This window comes from Dipteris shenzhenensis, chromosome 13 (assembly GCF_047967505.1).
Source record: "Dipteris shenzhenensis isolate YYH24624 ecotype China chromosome 13, Dip_SZ_1.0, whole genome shotgun sequence".
NCBI classification, from domain to species: domain Eukaryota; kingdom Viridiplantae; phylum Streptophyta; class Polypodiopsida; order Gleicheniales; family Dipteridaceae; genus Dipteris; species Dipteris shenzhenensis.
This window is the reverse complement of record NC_141608.1, coordinates 4,425,586-4,447,111: the sequence shown is the minus strand read 5'-3', so window position 1 is coordinate 4,447,111 and position 21,526 is coordinate 4,425,586. Positions and strand designations below refer to the sequence as shown.

Below are 21,526 nucleotides of genomic sequence, written 5' to 3'. Positions count from 1 at the left end.
ACAAGTAAGTTCTTAAGTTTTTGATACTTAGTCAGTAAATATATATAATATAATATAACTTATAAGTTATAAGTTATTATGTATACAATATAGCTTATAACATTTTTAAAAATAAGTCTTCAGACATGAGAATCGACTTCTTTATATTTATAAATTGTGTTAGGTTGAGCGTGGAGCAGCTAAACAGGTTGGTATATGTAAATGCCAACCTACACCTGATTGAGAAGTACAGGTCTGCAGATGGAACTAGTAGCATTGAGTGGAAGTCGAAGCAAGTTGATCCAGATAAAATAAAGTTGAAGCCTGTCGATATGTCAATCATCCAACAAAGTCTAGAGAACGATGACGTCTACGACTTCCTATGACAGGATATGCTCCGATTCCGACGTCAGACACGTTCGCAGACTCGAGCTTGGGCACCACGACTACCTACCGCTGCTATAGAGGAAACAGTTATACCTACCACGGTATCGTCACAGCAGGCTTCTCCTCAGATGCGTGGTTATCAGTGTCGAGCACTAGCCGGAGCCTCACGAGGGGGATCACGTGTATCTGTTACTACTACTGCATCTTCATCCCGAGAACGTCGAGGCAAAGATGAGCTAGAGCAAGAGGAGGAGGCATTGGCAAACACTACAAACTCAAGAGGACTCAGATCAGTTGCGAGCCACGGGTTGGTTTGAGGGTGGTACATTGTCTTCCTCTTCAGAGGATGCACATTCATCTAGTGATCACAGTGATGAGACACAGAATCTTGGAGAGGGGCCAGGGCCCTAGGGTCCTAGGCTCTAGCTCTAGAGAGTAGTCAGTAGATAGTAGAGTACTGTAGAGACTAGAGTGTTTCATGGATCATGTATGCAGTTACCACTTGTGACTTGGCACTGAGTCACTGATATGACATGTATGATGTATTTCATTTTGTTCTCTTTTCATTCGATGATTGACTCTTGAGGATTGAGCCATTGCATCTCATTCATGGGCATTGAAAACTTGAATATTAAAATTTAAAGATGATTGAACAATGAAGATTCTTGAATCATGAATCTTGATTTTGATTCTTGAATTATAAAGTTTAAAGTTTAAATTATATAAATTATGCATAGGCTGTTTAAACTTTAAAGTTTAAGCCCTCTTGGCCTATGTACTATGGGCCATGTCCCTATAGGCTATAGACAGATCACAGCACTGAGCAGACTGTAGCCTGTAGGCTATCACGGTTCACTTGTCACCTGTAGGCTGTAATAGTGTATTTGAGAGCTCTTTTGAGAGAGAGAGAAAAATCTGGACATAAATATTTATACTATATATATATTTTATGAAAAAAATGCGTTTTGACCACGTTTCTAGGCGTTTCGCCTGTCAGAACCTAGAAACGCGTTTCTAGAAATGTTTCTTGTGACACTGCTATTATGCAGCCCCTTGCTAGCCAGGAAGGCGTCAATCTTGGCATACCATGCATGTGGGGCTTGTTTCAGCCCATATAAAGCTTTATTCAGCTTGCAAACTTGATGTGCATTACCCAAAAGTTCAAAGCCAGGAGGTTGTTTGACATAAACCTCTTCCTGCAAGTCCCCATTAAGGAAAGCTGTTTTTATGTCCAACTGATAAACATTCCAAACAAAAGTTGCAGCCATTGCAATAACTAATCTGATAGTTGTCATCCAGGATATAGGAGCAAAAGTCTCCTCATAATCTATGCCCTTTTTTTGAGCATATTCTTAGGCAACCAACCTTGCCTTGTACCGATCAATGGACCCATTTGGCTTCCTGAGAGAGAGAGAGGGAGAGAAAGAAAAGAAAGAAAGATATATTAACATCCTTGGAAGACCTCGCGGGTCTATGGGACAGAGTGATACAACATCAAAAAAGATCTTATACAAGCCTCTATGGGCTTGGGGAAGGGGTGAGCTAAACCCCCTGCCGAGTACTAATCTAGTGTCTAAATAGAATAGAATAGAGACAAAATCAGAAGAGTCAGGAGTGTCCAGATCAAGTTAGGTCAGGTGTCTCCGCTGGTCCATGAAGATGTCGCGTATCTGTAACTGTCGACCTGTCTCGTGTCTAGGTGGTGGCCGCGGTCACCTCGATCTCAGTACCCGTTGGGCTACGTCGATCGCGATCCCTCGTCTCCGGCTCTGGTGGTCCCCTACAAGTAGTGTTGTGATGGGACGAGCCTCAATGGTGTGCGCTCTAGTAGTCCAAAGGGTCTGGTGTGACCGACTGCTGATCCAAGCTGCTCTCATGTCGACAATCTCCTCATCCTCAACTCCACTGTGTCCAAGAGCCGTCTCGAAGGCATAGAAGTATGTTACCTATCTCTGAGCTGGGTCCGGCTCTGTATCATGTAGTCTGTTCAGTGCTGATAGTGCTCTAACACATACCTGGTCCTAAAACTGTATCAACCGAGAGAGCGGGCCGAAGCTGGTCCCCTCCTCATAAAGGCAGTGATATCACCCTCGTATCTCATAGTAAACCGGGCAGCTACATAGGAAGTCCTCCTCAGTCTCAAGGGTATCCATGTCGCATAGTGTGCAAATCCTGTGTTCTGTGGGTAGACCTACAGCTTGGCCCGCCTCAATCCTAAGCTGATGGGAGGAAACTCGCATCTGGCCAATGGCAATCCAGAGTGCATGTGAGACTCCTCTGTCCTCTAGATAAGGAGGTCGGACAATGAAACCGTCATCGGAGACTCTGAGGAAGTGATCACAATGGAACTGCATCTTGGTGGGGAACGGCTGGTCCCTCAACCAAGTCTGGGATGTGGTGAGCTAGAGGGGGTCTAACCGTATGATATGGTTAATCTCATCGCGCGGAAGTCGCTCAGGAGGGGCATCCATGCTATACTGAAATGGGGGTAGTCTGTCCATCTGAATGCCATGGCTAGTCAGCCATGTGTCTGTGCGTGCATACCAGGTGGCTACTCCCTCACCTGCTAGGCGTCGGGATGATTCCAAAGCTACCCTCGGTAGACTCCAATGAGGCAGAGCCCATACCCTGTGAATGAAATTCAGTGTCTGGAAGATAGCATCAACATATAGTGGCATCATGGCAAACTCTGCCTGTATGATCTCATGTGGAACTCAGGGCTTACTCCGTATCATCATGTATCCCATTGAGACCTGTAGTCTCTCAAACTTCCTCCAATCTACTATTGGAATGTCACTTGCCCAGAAGGGCACTGCATACATGGCGGTCGGCCGTACTAGAGTGTCGAAGAGCCAACTCTTCGTCGGAGGATCCTGGAAGTGTGCCTGGCAGCATTGTCTCTCTAGTCAGGCCAGAGCGCTCCGGCCTTGTGACAGTTGTGCCCTGGCAGCCTGAATCATCGAGAAAATGGGTCCTACGAAGACCGTGCCCAAATATGTATAGGACTGTACTATCTCCACTGGCCCCCCATATATGTGAAGTTGTGTCGAAGAAGCGTTGGACGAAGGTATTAAAGATCGTGACCTTGGTCTTGCCAAGGTTGACAGTCAGGTCCCTCTCTGTACAGAACACCTCAAGGGCGTCCAGATGCTTCTGTAATCCCTCGACCGATGAAGATAGAAGAACTATGTCGTCGGCATATAGTAATATCTGGATCAGGAGGTCAGCCAATGGTGAGCCCTCTCCGCCCAGTGGGTCTAGGAAGGATGTGATCTCATCGATGTAGAGTCCAAAGAGGGTCGGCGAGAGAGGGCAACCCTGCTTCACCCCAATCGTGCTCTCAACCCAATCTGATATACCTCTTGGGGCTCGGACTCTTCCTCTGACCGACTCATATAGGCTCATAACCCCCCAAATCAACGTCTCTGGGATCTGTAGCTCGTGCAATCTCGTGATGAGTCGGGCTCGTGGGACAGTGCCGAAGGCCTTCCGAAAGTCTACAAAACAAGCATAGACTTTCCGGTGTCGGGCTTTGGCTTCCTCGATGATGGTCCGCAAAGTAAAAATATGATCCAAAGTGGAGTGTTGTCTCCGAAACCCCGCCTGCCCTAGTGCTCGTTGCCCGTGGAGCTCTATGTGGTTGCTAAGTATCCTCTCTAGTACTGACTCATAGATCTTGGCCAATGTGTGGCCAATCATGAGAGTGCGATAGTTCCCCGTGTCCATAGGATCCCCTGCTTTGTGTATCGGGACTATGGTGGTGGTGCACCAAGTATGTGAGAAGCCGTGGCATACTGCGTGATTAAACATCCGTGCTAGGATCGGGGCTAAAACCTCATGGCCATGTGCAAGGTGTTCCGTCCGTAGTCCCTCATGATCCTATGCCTTCCGATTATTCAGCCGTCGCAGTGCATCCTGTATTCCGTGTGGTGAATAGATAACAATGCGTGGGCCTCGGCATAAATCACATATCGGGCTGAGCCTGATCGGGGACATCATATAGGGAGCATGCATAAGTGTGCCACGTAGATGGGTCTGTGATAGGGATAGGCAGCTTCCTCTCTATCAGGAACCCCCATGTGGGGTCACCCCCTCGAAATAAGCTGATGATATCCTCCATTCTGTGTGAAAGGAAAGCTCGCCTCTTACAGCGTGTCAGTCGTCGGAAGATCCTCAGTGCCTCATGTGTAGGCATGTGACCTAATGCCTGTTCTCGTGTGAGGCCTCCCTGCACTCATCATCAAACCATGAGTTCTGTGGCATCCTCCCCTCACGTGCCTGTCTGGGTCGGGTTGTGGGGAAGGATCTACTAGCAGCATCTCGTATAATGGTAACAAGTGTGTCTAAGGCCTGAGTCAGATCTAAATCTCTACCATCTCCGAGTAAGTCAGAGAGCTCTCTAGCCAAATGACTCGTGTAGACTGGATTGAGGGCTCGATCAAAATGAACCTGGGTGCATGGCTGTCTCTAGGGGCGCCGATCCATGTGAGGTATAACAGCTGATATACTGAATGCCAAATATGTGTGATCGGCTCCAAGTGGGGGTGGAGGCACCATGAAGTCAGATATCCTCGATGTGAAGGCTAGTGAGCCGAGGAGATAGTCTATTGTAGTTGTCCCCCCTCCGTGTGGAAAGCATGTGAGAGAAAGAAAGAAAGAAAGTTTATTAAAGTCTTCGGGAGACCGTGAAGGTCTATGAGACTAAAGATAACTAATACAATGAGCATAACAGTGGTGGTCTCAAAACGGGCCAGCCAACCGTTTCAACAAAAAAGAGGTTATGAAAGACTGTGTGTCTAGTCCTGATACAAAAAATATGTGTCTACCTCCAGATGATACAAAAAAGAAGGGGGGGGCACCAAAAATGGGGCAGAGGGGGGAGATACAAAATACAGGTGCAGGTGGTGATCGTCACAGACCAATCATAGAGGGGCCGTCAAATGAAGGGTTGGAAAAAACCCTGCGATAGATGATTGGCCTCTGACGTCACGCGACCTAGTCGAGCTCGGTCGTCGAGGGCGGCGGATGGCCCTGTGGATGAGGGCAACGGTAACCCGGTGGGGCGGGCAGAGAGCAGAGACGAGATGTCATGGACCTGGATGTGTGAGTCTGTGCGCTGGCGCAGCTATCGTGGCTCTGGCTCTGGCTCTGGCTCTCGCTCACGTCCGCATCGTCGGCTAGACTGAGAAGAGGTATCCTGTGATTGGAAGAAGTCAGTGATAGGCCGCTGGGTGTCCTCACGCTGTGTGCGCTGCTCGTGACGCCGTGCTCGGAGAGAGGTATCTCGGTGGCGAGTCACCTCATGTAAGAAAGCGGCTAGGCATCGCTAATCCGGGAACTGGCGCATGTGTGGGAGGGAGCGGAATCTGTCGCGGAAGAGGCAGTAGTACCTGCCTCGAATGGCATAATAGATAGGACATCTGAAAGCAAAGTGCTCCTCCGACTCGATCTCCTGCAAGTCGCAAAGTGGGCAAAGGCTTTCCTCTCGTGGGATACCCTCTACGCGTCCGCTCTCGATCCGTAATCGGTGTGACAAAACCCTAAACTGATCGAGGGAGATCCGGAGCGCATGTGGTAGATGAAGTTGTGTGTAACCCGGAGGTATGATGAAGCTCTCCTGTGAGATCTGGAGGCAGTGTCGACGGTAGAAGTCGAGCTTGACAGGAAGCTCGGAGTGAAGAAACCATGTCCGCCAGGTGTGGAGCTGGAGCAGATCCGCTCGAATGAGCCGGTTGACCTCCTGGTCAGTGGGGGAGAGGGGAGATGGTGGAGCGTCGAGGCTGTACTGAAAAGGAGGCAACCGGTCTAAGTCGAGGCCCAATCGGGTGAACCAACTGGAAAGACGACTATACCAGCATCGCTGGTGCCCATCAACGGATAAGGCCATAGAGGAGGATAGGGCTAGCCAAGGTAGGCGGAGATGACCGTCAGCGGAGGAGCTGAAATCCCTGACTCTGTGGAGATAGGTGATAACCTAGAAAGCCGCATCAAGCTAGGGTGAGGCGCCGAACTCTACTAGAATGATCTGGTGTGGTACGAATGGTTTGCTGCAGATCATCCGAGCAAACATCAGTATCTGTAGGCGCTCGACTCGAGCCCACTCTGTGTCTGAAAGGTCGACTCCCCACCAAGGGCTACCGTACATGCCTGCTGGGCGGACCAAAGAATCAAAAAAGAGAGACTTGGTCCGCGGGTCCTGGAAGTGGGAGTGGTAGCACTGTCGCTCCAGCCTGGCAAGAGCGGCGTATCCCCGGCTGATCCTGGCCTGCATGGCCAGGCGCATCGTGAAGATCGGGCCTGAGAAGACAACGCCCAAGTATGTGTAAGAGTCAACTATCTCAACAGGGTCGCCGGCGAAGAATTGCTCTCGGTGCATAGTGGGTCTGGAAGTGTTGAAGATCATCACCTTGGTTTTCCCAAGGTTGACCTTCAAGTCATGTGTATCACAGAAGACCTGAAGTCCATCCAGGTGTCGCTGAAGACCAGTAGCAGAAGAGGATAGTAGTACTACATCGTCTGCGTATATCGTCTGCGTATAGGAGAATCTCGATGACAACCTCCGCAAGAGAGTAGCCTGCACCTCCGAGTGTCCTGATGGTGGTCTCGAGCTCGTCGATGTAGAGGCCAAACAGAGTCGGTGACAAGGGACATCCTTGTTTGACTCCGATAGTGCTCGTGATCTCTGGGGTCCAGCTGGTGCCAATCCTAACCTGCCCCGTCATCCGCTCATAGAGAGCTACTACTGCCCAGATAATCACCGAGTCGTAGCCTAACTCCTGCAGACGTCTGATGAGTCGGGCGCGGGGAACGGTGTCGAATGCCTTGCGGAAATCCACAAAGCAACAATATACTCTCTGTCTCCTGTGTCTGGCCTCCTCAATGATCCCTCTTAGTGTAAAAATGTGATCGTAAGTCCAGTGATCCGCCTTGAAGCCGGCCTGTCCAGATGCCCTGAGCCCCTGTACCTCTGCGCGAGCACTGACCTCGCCATCTAACACTGATGCATAGATCTTGGACATAACATGTCCAACCATGATGGTCCTGTAATTCCCTCGATCCATGGGATCTCCTGCTTTGTGGATGGGTCTGATAGTGTTCAGGGTCCAGGCTCTGGGGAACCCGTGGCAGACAGCTTCATTGAATAGCGTTGCCAGGATGGGGGCTAGAGTTTTGATGCCATAGGCAACAAACTCTATGCATAGGCCCTCATGATCCTTAGCTTGACCGTTATGAAGCTTATGCGTTGCGTGGGTGACTCCTTGGGTTGTGACGAGGATACAAGAAGTGGGGCGGGGGGTGGCTTAGAGGTCGGGAGGAGGCTGATCAGGGATATCATAGAGTGTGCGTGCGTAGGTGTGCCAGAGGGAAGTGTCTGTGAGGGGAGAGGGGGATCGACGTTCTAGGAATTTCCTCCAGAAATCCTTGGAGTTGCTACTAAACAAAATATTCAGTAGCGTATCCTCATTCTAGCACAGGAAGGCTAGCTTGCGACGGACTAGTCGACGATAATCCCTGGTGAGATGTGGGTTGGCCCTAGCGTTTCGCTGGGTCGTGAGTCGGAGTGTGCGGCGTAATGCTTTGCACTCGTCATCATACCAGCTGTTGCAAGGGGTGGAGCCAGCGGGTGGAGGGCGGGTGGACCAAGTGGTGGAAGGAAAGATGTGGCGGGCTGCATTGTGAAGGGAGTGGCACCTGTCCTTGCGTTGAAATCCCCAACTAGGAAGACCTCTCCGCGTCTGGAGAACTCCACAATGTCTGAGTAGAGATCTAGATAGGGGGATACCCCTGTATCCTCACGAAGCATCCGTGCGAAATGTGACGTCTCAGGAGGAAAGTAGCAGACTGCAATAAAGAGGTTGCGTGTGGAGGGGCATCGGATTCAGTGTCTCATTGACACTGAAAGTTCATGCATCCTTCGAAGGGTCATAGCTGCAAGTCAGGAAAGCATATGAGTCATCCTCAAGAGTGGCAGTAGTATCTGGACCAGCCACTAGAAAATCTGAAATGCAAGACAAAAATGCATAATCCTCTTCCACAAAGTTGGCTGTAACATCAGCTTCTTCATGTTCGTGAGGGGTTGATGCATCTGAGACAACCAAACCCGATTTCTTTTTCTTTTCCTTTGCTATTCTCTTCTTGCATTCACCAATGTCATAGTGACCTGGCTTCTTGCAGTAGTGACTAATACCATTCTTCTTTGGCTTCTTTGCATCACCTTTAGCCTTGTGAGAGGGGTGTTTGGAATCAACTTTATGCTGATGTGGCTGTTGTGTCGGCCATCCCATAGCCAATAGGTGCTTGTTGCCCTAGCATGTGGTACAGCACAGGCATATACAACATCGGGTTTCCCAGGACCTCACCATGCATCTTGAGGTCTTCCCTCATCTGTGTGCAAAAGTAGTCAGCCCAGTTGGTGACCTGTGGCATTGTCAACCTTGCGAGGATGTTTGGCACGATTGAGTGATGGTGGACTATGTGTTTGACTTTGGTCAGCCACTAGAGCACGCGTGCTGATTTCTCCAACTCAAGCTTTGTGATTTTAGAGAAGTGAATGTGGCCCTTGCTCTTCTTCATGTCATAATTGCAAATCTTCTCGAGGGCCTCATGCAAGGATTTTTTGTAGGAGTACTTATCTACAATGACGGGGAGGCCGAAGGCGGTGTGCACCATGTCCACATTGAGGTGGTAGAAGTGAAGGGTGCCTGTTGCATCGCAGAGAATGCCGACGTTGGAGCTCAAATTGTAGGCGTTGAGGAATTCCCCTTGGCTCCTTGAGGGATTGGTATGCGGCCGCGTTGTGGTAGTAGAGGGTGTAATCATGCCCCTCATAGACATATCTGGAGTGGATTGCACAGCCATTAAGTTTTGGCAGCCAAGCTTCTCCGAGTGGCGAGTGATTTGTATGTTGCTTTTGCTGCCCTTTCCCTTTGGGCCTGAATTTTGAAAGCATGGCATGCTCACCAGCCCGTGTGGCCATGTTCTTCTTGGTTTGCTCCTCCTGCAAAAAGAGTCCTAACAACTCGTGAAAAGAGAGAGGATTGCCACCCCCCTCAACAACAAATTCAGCAAGGTATGGAAACCGAGATACGAGACGGGAAGAGAATTCACAGTGGTGGCAATCATCTCTGAATCAGGAATGATCTCATCTATATTCAACAATTGTTCCCTCAAATCCTGAAGCTTGGTGAGGTGATCATTCATTGAGTCACCCTCATCCATATGTATGTGAGATATCTCTCTCTTCAAGAAAGAGACCTTGGCATCATTTCTGGCTGCAAACATACTCTCCAAAATATCCCAAGCTGCCTTTGAGGTCTTGCATGACCGGATGTGCGGAATGATAAACCTTTTGACAGAAAGGGAGATAGCTGAAAGAGCTTGTGCATCACATGAATCCCACCTTTTATGTTCCTGTGTGGGAGGCACCAAAGCAACTGCTGCTGCACCTAACACTTGTCCTGCACCTTGTGCTTGACCTCTACCCCTTCCTCCACCTTGTTGAGAAGGAGTGACAGGTGCAACCACAGTCTCTAGCCGTGTCTCATCTCCGTTGACATAACCCCATAGGTGTTTGCCAACTAAGATATTGTGAACCATAAGACTCCATAAGGAGTAGTTGGTGCCATCCAACTTATCCTCCTGTGTGAGGACATCAAAAACCTTATTGGGGTTGTTCTCAGCCATATCTGCTAGATAAAACAAAAAATGCAGCAAATCTGACAAGTGAAATCCCTTCCTGGGATCAAAGATGCACAACCAAAGTCTGCAAAAAAAAAACTGCCCAAAATGACAGCTTGTTGTCACAGCCTATCAAAGGCTTAAAATGCACCAGAATGCTCTGCAAATGCCCAAAATCTGCAAAATCTCTGCAAAAGATGGCAAATGTCTGCAATGTGACTCAATATGAGTCCAAAATTGCCTGCAAAACTCCCAAATTGTCTATCCACTGCCAAATTGCATCCAAAATGCAAAAGCCCCAAATATCTGCAAGTAAGTGCAACTGAAAGAGGGCAAATTGACTAAAAGCCCCAGATGTTGCCAAATTTGCACTTTGCCTGCAAAAGCCCCAAATTTGTTTGCAAAATTGGAATGATTTGCATTTACGCCATGCCCTATGAAGAGATTATAGCTTCATCTCATGCGACACGATCTGCTCAGAGGGTTAGTACCAATGCAGCACCACTTGCATCAAATGCTACAACGAGTGTTGCACCACCTACAGCAGATGATGAGTCTGACACATTTGAGGAGTCATCTGTTGCTAGTGAGAGCGACGATGAGGAGGATGACGAGGATGTCCAGAAAGACTCAGTCACTCATGAGTCATGAGTCATGACCATTGACGGAGGACTCGACTCATGAGCACATATCTTTGTCTTCATTGTTCAGTCTTGACTTGATTCTGTTCAGCTTTTTGGATTGATCATAAGTATTTACTATTTAGTATCTGCTACTTTCATATTTCGATGTACTGAGTACTCCAAGTGCCTATTAGGCTTTAGCATCATTTCAGCTGTGAATATCTTGTCATGACTCATGTGATACATGGTCATGAAAATGATCATGATTCATGATTCCATGTATCTTTTTCAATTCTGATTCCTGAAATATATTATATGACCATTTGGCATTATGCTTGAATCTACAATGATGTGTTGTTTATTTTCTAATTTAGAAAATAGTTATATGTTTCAAGCATCCAAGCATCCAATTTCAAGTTCTAAATGACATATCATATGTCTGTGCACTATGTTTCATGAGTTTATTTCAAGTATTGGAATTCTGGTGGTAATAATCTAAAATATTTTAAGTTTTTTCAAAAAATATATATATTTAAATACCCTATTATGCACAAGACGTTTTTACACGCATTTCGGGTTTACCCCGAAATGTTTTCAAACTCCGAAACGCATTTTGAAACTCCTCGCCTACTATGTTTACTACGAGATCCAAGGGCGCTTCACTACTTCTTCAAAGACACTTCTGGGGTGGTCTCAATTTCTCTCCTATCCAGACCAGAGATGCTTGGTGACTTTCATCCATGAGACACTGCGAGCGTCTACTTTGATCACAGCGATAGGAGCCGACCTCTTCCTTTGCACATCCTTCTCAGAGCTCAATCACGGAGTTCTTCCACTGTCTCATCCACCTGCATGACCTGATGATGATGTTGATGATGATGATGATACTGATGTGTAGTCGATCACTCTGACATGACTATGTTGTTGTACTTAGCACTAGTTTTTGCATTCTGCATATCTGTGGATGCTCGTTTAGTAGCTCCACCCTCACAGTTTGTTTGTATCAAGATTCTTACAGTCTCATAGACCCATCGGTCTTCCGGAGACTTTAATAATCTCTCTCTCTCTCTCTCTCTCTCATATCATAAATGAATGCATAGCTTCAAAATTGTCATAACAATACTACAAATTTAGTCAAGATAAACTTTTTCCTTAGGGGAGGAAAACAACATAATGATATATAAATTTACCTGTCTGCCATCTTTCCAATTTCACCTCCCATAGCATCCACCTCATGTACCAACTGTGATTTTGCAGGACCCCCAACTGCTGGATTACATGGCTAGAAAGCAAGCATAGATGCATGTTATCAAGACCTATAAACTCTCTCTCTCTCTCTCTCTCTCTCTCTCTCTCTCTCTCTCTCTCTCAGCAGGATCACAGAGTTCTTCCCATCGAGTGACATTGATCGTCCCAGCACGACACATGAGACATCGAGGGGGGACACAGATCACTCTGGAGGACCTCCCGTCATTGTTTAGACCCGGAATACGTCCCATGGGAGTCACGGTGGCTCTGGTCTTGTGTCGAGCCTCGTCCAGGAGACCGAGACGCACGGCACACCTTGACGGGTGCCAACGTCCCATCACCGGCTATGCACCAGCAAGGGCGACATGACATACGGAGGATTCCGCTCCGCTCCAATCCTTTTCTTTTCTTTTCATTGTTACATCCAGATGTATTTGATTATGTATGATCAGACTTAGGGCTCAGCACGGGTGATGATGCTCGTTTTAGTAGCTCCACCCTTACTGTGATTTGTATCAGGTTTTCTTTCAGTCTCATAGACCCATCGGTCTTCCGAAGACTCTAATAAAATCTCTCTCTCTCTCTCTCTCTCTCTCTCTCTCTCTCTCTCTCTAAATATTTGGGAATTGACATACCAGCGGATCACAGATGGTGGCAATGTGCACAAAGAAGGCTGGATACAGGTTGGGGGAAGTACTATCAATTTGAAAACGACTGTAGGCACACTGACACCCGGAACTGGAACATTGGGAATATGTTGTTTGATGCATATGTGGTTCAAACAGTGTTATATGGAGTACAAGTATGGGGGGGCAGCATCTCTCTCTCCACATGGAATGAGATTGAAAAAATGCAGAAAGCTTTCCTACAAAGACATCTAGGAGTCAAGGCAACTACCCCTTATTCAGTCCTCTTGTTGGAAACGGGCAGGCGGCCAATTGAATTCCATGCACTGATTAGAGTGATGCAGTACCTAGTGGAAGTACAACAAATGCCAAAAGAAAGATTGCCACATAGAGCATGGACTGCTAGTATGAAACTTCAGAAGAATCATAAAAGCAAGATCATCTACACAGGAAGGGGGACAGATATAAGGAAATGGTTCAGCAGATGGAGAGTGGAATCATACCTGACTATGACCCCTGAAAAGGTCAAGATGCAAGAATTCCAGTTGTCCCTACTATGCACTCTACAAACCCAATGGTTGACAGCGGAAAAGAGGGCCAAGCTAGAATACTATCAAGATCAAATAAATCATTTATGCTGGTCATCTTTCATGACACCAGATGCCCCTACTCAGCCATACATCAGTACTCCCATACCTCTTCGCTATTGCAGGAATATTTCCAGATTCCGCACACGGTCACATACCTTGGCAATAGAGACAGGAGGTTGGCTAAATTTGCTGCCACATGTCAGAGTTTGCAGATTCTGTGATTCGCAAACAGTAGAGTCTTGTAGAGACAGAGGCACATATAGCCCTACACTGCACCCGATATGCATACATTAGAGACGACTATCGGCAGATACTCGCAGACACCACTCAGATCTCGTCAGTTCTCTCCATTGCCTCTCCGGCAGCGTTGGGATCTTTTGTCACTCGTATTTTTTGTACCGTTAAGAACTTGAAAATTCTTGACCCCTCCACAGCAGAGGAGATTTTTGTACTGAGGATTAGGTCCCATGGGTCATTTTTGGCCCCTCGAGGACAATAATAAAATACTTCTACTTCTCTGATAGGCAATTCTAGTGGTGCTTATACTCTTGCACACACAGTTTACTTGCACTAGCTCTTTCTCTTTTTACTTCATTTCTATCTCTCTTTCGCTCTCTCATTGCCTCTCTGGTTTGCAGTCTCTACCATTCTCTCCCTCTCCTTTTCTCTTTCTCTCTCCCTCTCTCTCTTTCTTGGTCTCTCTCACTCTACCTAGCGAGAAATCAGTTTCTAGATCAGAGAGAAAGCACAATGTAGGCCATCTCCTGATGGTTCTAGTGATGCCCTATAGGCCGTGGTATGTGCCTTGTAGGCATAGTTTTAGGCACTTAAGTTTTAGAGCCTTTTTAGGCCACTTAGGACACTTAGTCCTATGTGACACCTAGGACACTTAGATCCTAGGGTCTTAGGTACAAGTACTTTGTACTTTTCTTTTCCTAATACTCTAGTTGACGTGACGGCTAAGACTCTTCGACTCTTGTACCTTGCACTTGCTCTTTCATTCAATGATCCTACAGTGGTATCAAAGCCACGTTCGACTCTTATCTTGTCCCCGGATTTGCATTAGCTCCCTTCAGCCTATTTGCTCCTCCATCCGTACAGTCCGTACAACTGTACGGAGGACCGTACTCACAGCTTGCACATAGGACCTACCTCCATACAGAAAGTTTCCATACCAGCTCTGTACTACACTCCGTACTGCGCCGTACATCTTTCGTACAGGCGTATGGAAGGTCTTGTACATGTTCTGTACTGCATTAGGTACTTGTGCTGCCGTACAGCCATGTGGAAACGCACCTGCATCCGTACACCCGTACCTGTGATTTCGTACAAGAAGCATCCGTACAACAGACGTACCTGCTTTGTACTATTCCGTACATCGTACATGCATACGTACAGTTACGTACCTACGCTGTACACCGTACACTGGACCTGCTCCGTACATCCGTACAAGAGCTATGTATACAGTGGTACTTGTCCCGGGATTTCCGTACTGTCTTTGCACGTGTGAAGTCACATACTGGACATTCTCAAAATTTGGGGCTTTTGAGGGCTTTTGCTGTCCTTACCTTCCTTTTACTGTTTGAAGTCTTATCAAACTATTTCAAAAGTTTGGAAAGCCTATTTCTTGAGGTTTATACTTCGGGACAGTTGCATTTTTGCAGTCACATTGTGGACAACAAGTCCTAATTTTGCAGTTGCAAGCCTTGAGGCTATTTTTTGGGATTTGGTCTACAATTTCTTGTTTGATTGCAATACATTGGGTCACATTGGAGAACATTGAGTCAGATTTTCAGACATTGAGTCTTTTCTGCAGGACATTGAGTCAGATTCTCATACATTGGGTCACATTTGCAAAAATCTCAGCAAAATTTGGGGCTTTTCTGCATTTGTCCTCTTTTTGGCCTATTTGCCCTCATTAAATTTGGGGCTTTTGCCAGATTTTCTGTTTTTTGCAGTGAACATTGCCTGACACAGTCACATTTGGGTCAAATCTACATTTGCCCTTTGATTTGGGTCGAAAATTTGCATAATATTTATTTGCAAATATTTGCTGTCACTTTTGGACAGCCAGCTCTTTGCAGTGATATCCTTGAGGCTTTTGGGTTTTTAGATCTTTTTCAGGGTATCACATTTGCAATGGCTCGGAACAATCATGATCTATTTGGCATTCTTCGTGAAGATGATAAGTTGGATGGCACCAACTATCCGATGTGGTCTTATCTCATGAAACATATTCTTGTTGCAAGGCATTTCTAGAATATTGTTTCTGGGGTTGATCTGAGGCCAGTCAATGCTACAATGGTTACCTCTACTGCTGGTCCCTCTACAGAGGGTACTCCTCCTGATGCCTTATCTTCTAGCAGATCTACTGCTGCTCCCCCAACTCAGGAACAATCAAGATGGGATGCAAGAGATGCAAATGCACATTCCTGTATTGCTTTATCATGCAAGAGAATCATTATTCCACACATCCGGTCTTGCAGGACAGCAAAGGATGCTTGGGACAAATTAGCTTCTCTTTATCAGATTCGCAATGAGGCACGTGTTGCATTTTTAAGAAGACAGTTGCAGGAAGTCAGCATGAATGAAGGTGATTCCATGGATGCATATCTAACAAAGGTAAAGGACCTCATGGAACAAGTTGCCAATATTGATGAGGTGGTGCCAAATTCTCAGCTTGTTAGTACCACATTGAATGGATTGCCAGATTCATATCAAGGGTTTGCTACAACCCTTCAGTTAGTGGCCATGGGTAATCCAGACCACTACTCTTTTGATCAACTAGTTACTTTGCTTTTGCAGGAAGAGCTAAGTCGTGCTAATAGACAAGCCATTATTCCTTATCATGCATTTGCTTCACAGCAGACAGGAAGAGGCAAGGCTTCAAAGCCTATGACGTGTGCACATAGCAGCGGTAATTCCTCCAATGCATCTAAAAATACAGCAGATACGTCAAAGAAGAAAAGATGCAACTATTGTCGCAAGCTTGGACATGACATTTCAGAATGCAGAAAGTGCATTGCTTCGGAGAAAAAGAAAGCAGGATTGACAGTTAATGCCTCACATGCAATTGAATCCCATGAGCCAGCAGATGCTTCACATGCACATGCTCTCCAGGATGATTGGACATGGGCTGTCCATTGCTCATTTGATCCCTCCAAAGTTGATGCACTCTTTACTGCTAATGATGCTCAGTCTTGGTATTTTGATAGTGGTGCTTCCAAGCACGTCACATCTTGCAGACAATTGTTTCATTCTTTAGCTGATGCACCTCGAGGGGGGACTGTCACATGTGTTAATAATGCTTCATATGCTCTAAAAGGAATTGGAGATGTGCAGCTCACATCCATTTCAAGCAATCCTATCACTCTGACTAATGTTCTTCTTGTGCCTGGAATTGAGGTTAACTTGATTTCAATTTCAGCAATTGCCACTTCAGGTTTCAGAGTGATTTTTGATGGATACAAATGCCTAGTATATGATCTTCATGATGACAATGCCATAGTCCTCACTGGCACTCTGCAAAAGCGGCTTTATCACCTTGATCATCACTCAGCTGCACTTTTTGTTAAAGCATTCGCTATTTCAGATTCACAGCTTGCTCAAACTCATCTTTGGCATGAGAGAATGGGTCATCTCAATTATAGAGCTCTTGCAAAGCTACATTCACAGCAGATGGCAAATAATGTACCTCAAACTCACACAGTTTCCAAACATGTGTGTGAGGGTTGTCTTTTGGGTAAGATGCATCAGTTTCCTTTTCAAAAGAATTGTCCAAAACTCTCACAAAGGAAACTGCAACTAGTACACAGTGATGTCTGTGGCCCAATGAGGATAAATGCCATTGGCAGGTACAAATATTTCATGACTCTCATTGATGACTTCACAAGATATTGCTGGGTATATCCTTTAAAAGCCAAATCTAAAGTGTTCTCATGCTTTCAGAGGTGGCTGAATATGGTTGAGAATGAATCAGGATGCAAGCTTGTCACCCTCAACACAGATAGGGGGGGAGAGTATATGTCAAAGGAGTTTGATGCATTTTTGTCTTCACGGGGCATTGTTCACTCATGCACTACTCCTTATACTCCTCAGCATAATCCTGTTTCTGAAAGGGAAAACATGTCTACTATTATGGCCAGATGCATGCTTAAGGCTAAGTCTTTGCCCAATAAATTTTGGCTTGATGCAGTGATGTGTGCCAAGAATAGATCACCTACAAGAGCATTGAAGACTGTTACACCTTATGAAGCATGGAAAGGCAGGAAGCCTTCACTTTCACACACGAGAGTTTTTGGGTCTCTTGCATATGTTCATGTACCATCTCAGCTGAGACATAAGCTTGATGACAAGGCAATCAAATGCATATTCATTGGTTACAGCCAGAGGAGCAGAGGGTATCGGTTATACCAACCAAATACTGGGAAGATTAATGTCAGTAGAGATATAATCTTTGCTGAACATTCGGCTTCTCTCTTGTGGACTCCAAAGCTAAGCCAAAAGTTGATATGTTTGATGCCTTTGACTCTTGGTTACCTCTACTTTCCTCAGAAGAGGACTTTGACCAGCAACATGAGCCTCCTGCAGGCCCTCCAACAAGCAATGATCAGCCAAAACCCCATGCTGATTTGCAGGTTTCTCTTCCAGCACAAAATGATCCCACTATTCATGATGCAGTGATTGAAGAAAGAGCTGTCAATAGACAACAAAAGCAAGTTCCCAGATGGCTTCTTGATACATTGAGGGACAACAAACAAGATCAGCCTTTTGCTGCCCGGACAAGATCAGGGAATAGACATATGCATGGTCACTTTCTTGAGTTTGCACTCCTTGCTACAGCTTGCAATGAAGAGCCTTTGTGCCATAAAGATGCTTTTGACAGCAAAGAGTGGATGGATGCACCGGTGGGTCTACAAATTAAAAAGGAAATCTGATGGCAATATAGATCGACACAAAGCCCGTCTTGTTGCCAAAGGGTATGACCAACAACAAGGCATTGACTTTGAGGAGACATTTGCTCCCACATCCAGCACTACTACCATTAGATGTGTCATTGCCATTGCAGCCCATCATCATTGGCAAGTGAACCAGCTTGACATAAAGACTGCTTTTCTTCATAGGGATCTACAAGAAGAAGTCTATGTCACACAACCTCCTGGCTTTGAGGCTGTTAATTCTGAAAACAAGGTATGCCGGCTTAGAAAAGCCCTTTATGGTTTGAAGCAGGCACCCAAGGCATGGTATGCCAAAATTCATGCACACTTACTATCCTTTGGTTTTCAGAATAGCCCCACAGAACCCACTCTTTATGTCCGTGGGAGTGGATCTGATTTTTTAGTGCTGATTTTATATGTGGATGATATGCTCATCACAAGCCCAGATACTCAGCATATTGCAGCTTTCAAGGCTGATTTGCAGCAGGTTTTTGAAATGTCAGACATGGGACAGCTCCACTATTATTTGGGCATTCAATTTGCTCATGTTGAGGGGGATATCATGATGTCACAGTCCAAGTATATTGGACAGCTCCTTGATCGTTTTCAATTCGAGGATTGCAAGCCAATCTCTACTCCAATGGACCCTGGCTTCAAATTTTCAGCTAATGATGGGAGCCCATCATGTGATATCACTCTTTACCAGCAGGCCATTGGATGTCTCATTTATTTATGTCACACTAGACCTGACTTACAGTATGCAGTATCTCAACTCAGCAAATTCATGCACATGCCCAGTTCACAGCATTGGCAGGCAATGAAGAGAGTTTTCAGATATCTCAGAGGCACTCAAGATTTAGCCCTCTTCTATGGTGATCAGGGTTCACTTACCATGCATGCTTACACGGATAGCGACTGGGCAGGTTGTTCCGACACCAAAGTATCACATACCGGCAATTGTTTTTTGCTTGGCAATTCATGTATCTCTTGGCTTGGCAGGAAGCAACCAACAGTTGCTACATCCAACTGTGAGGCTGAGTATAGGGCAACCTTCACTGCTACAGTAGAGTGTGTTTGGCTTCCACAATTACTTAAAGATCTTGGTATTTGCCAGACATCCTCCATTATGGTCTACACTAACAGCTAGAGTGCTTTGGCCATTGCGCGTAACCTAGTGTTTCATGCGCGTACCAAGCATATTGAAGTTCACTATCATTATGTTCGAGAGCGGTTGTCAGCAAGAGACAGAGAGTTGTCCTATCTTCGTACAGAGGACAACATAGCAAATATGTTTACAAAGGCACTTCCTCGTCCCAATTTCGAAGTCTTCCGATAGGCTTTACACTTGGTTCCCTTTGTTACATGATCTGACATACCTTGTACATTCATAGGTGGCTATATCCTTTTGGACGAACATGTGCCACCATGACCAAAAAATACTAGGTATTCTGAGATGTTTCCAGAATACTTCAGCCCATTCCATGGAGGGGGGTTTGTAGGCCATCTCCTAATGGTTTTAGTGATGCCCTATAGGCCATGGTATGTGCCTTGTAGGCATAGTTATAGGCACTTATAGTTTTAGTGCCTTTTAGGCCACTTAGGACACTTAGTCCTATGTGACACCTAGGACACTTAGTCCTAGGGTCTAGGTACACGTACTTTGTGCTTTTCTTTTCCTAATACTCTAGTTGACGTGACGGCTAAGACTCTTCGACTCTTGTACCTTGCACTTGCTCTTTCATTCAACGATCCTACACACAATGCAGCATTGAACAGAGGAAAAGGAAAAGAAAGCATCAATTCAACCGCACAATTGAAGAGCACCACAAGCTATCAAACAGGAGCAAAATGTGAGAAAAACACTCTTCTCTGCAGTTCTGAAATTTTGAAAACAAGCGGTGTCTTTCCAAAATAGTCATAATGCCCACACAAGGATGCTTTGAGGACAAATGGGGGAAGCAAGCCCTGGAGAATGCCATGACAGATTATTCGGCAAGGACACCCAATAAGAATGCAGAAAATGTCCTTATCAGCCTCAACAAAATCTGCATAGCCACCAATGTGACCCTGCTCGCTGAGAAAACACTAGTGGACAAGGCCATAGCACAAGTGTCAATATCTATCTCCTGGTCCTTTATATATTCTTGTTGTATGGGATATTGAAATTGTAAGTCTCCTATGCGTGCATTTAAGTCACCAATAAGCATAACATTTCCTTGTTTGCTGAACATGGCAATATCTAAGCATAGGTCTCCAAATGGTTGGGATGGATCAACCTCATGTCTTTGGTAGAAGGGGGATTCTCTATGAGGGATGTAGCATCCTGCAATATACAATGGTGGATGGCTTGCTTTTACCATGATCCATATGAAGCGTTTGTGGATGTCATCTTTGACTATGGAAATCCTGTCATGTGAATGGTCTTTGTATATGCATGCTACCCCTCCTTGCCCTCGTATACCTACTTGCTTTTGCCAGATGGAGTGCACCAAATAATCATCGATTTTAGGAATCCTGCGTATATCCCTTTCCCAAGTCTCTGCAAGAAAAATAATGTCTGCATCATGTAGCACTTCGTTCAATCCAGCCCCCTTATACCAAGGAAAGCCTCTACAATTCCAAAACATGATCTTCAGCTTCTTTTGGTGGGTCTCATAGGCCTCGTGTTCCTATAAAGCATGTTCAGCTCCTTGCTCTGTTTTTTTTACTCGAGTCTCATACATACGTCTCCTTTCTTCTTGCTGCTTGGGGGTGCGGTCTTCTGTCACGTAGAAAGGTGTTCCCTTTAGATAAATCCCACTGCTGTCCAAGATGATTTCCCTCTTGCGTGTGTCAAGCATTGTGCAAACAATTGCCCGATGGCTTGAATTTTCGATAGGGCGCCACAGAGGATGACCAGAGCACGCACGATAGAGTCCAGCCCATCGCTGCTCTACTCAGAGAAGACCTCGACCGATTCAAGGTGTCACCATTGATGTTGCCCATCGGATACAAAGATCCCACAGACCATGACCCCCGTGACGACTCTACAGCTACAGATTCGTGACATCTTTGCTTCCTACAAGAAAGATACTACGACTCCTGGATATGTGCTCGAAGCTTTTGCACTACCTAATGTAGTCTCCTAAGATCTCCAGACAGTGTGCCCCTGAGTTTTTGAGATTTTTGAGATCATTCTCAGCTTTAGCCGAGGCTTGACTTCCGTCAACCAAGATATTACCCGACTCTGTTCAGAGAGTTTTGGCTTTAATAAGGGGCCTTGACCCTCTGTCAAAGCACCTTAATTACGGTCAAGAGGGTTGACCTTGGTCAACCAGAGTATTTCTGTGTTATGTGTTCACGTGTTTAGTGGGGACGCCCACACTGACTAGGATTAGTCTAAAGTTTATTTTGCATGCAAAAGCGCCAACATTTAATGGGCGCCATGGTGGTATGTTTCATTAAAAGGCTACACACAC

At 45.9% G+C, this 21,526-nt stretch overlaps 1 protein-coding gene across 2 annotated transcripts in view; it reads right to left on the bottom strand.

Moving 5' to 3' along the window:
• LOC147894937 (glucose-inhibited division family A protein) overlaps positions 1-21,526 on the bottom strand; it is a 194,404-nt gene that overhangs the window by 102,947 nt on the left and 69,931 nt on the right. The window contains exon 3 of one of the 2 annotated variants that reach the window (XM_087383569.1): positions 11,858-11,949. In XM_087383569.1, the coding sequence (XP_087239695.1) occupies positions 11,858-11,949 (92 nt within the window). The remainder of the gene's footprint in view (positions 1-11,857; positions 11,950-21,526) is intronic. The other variant, XM_087383570.1, reaches the window with a different exon arrangement.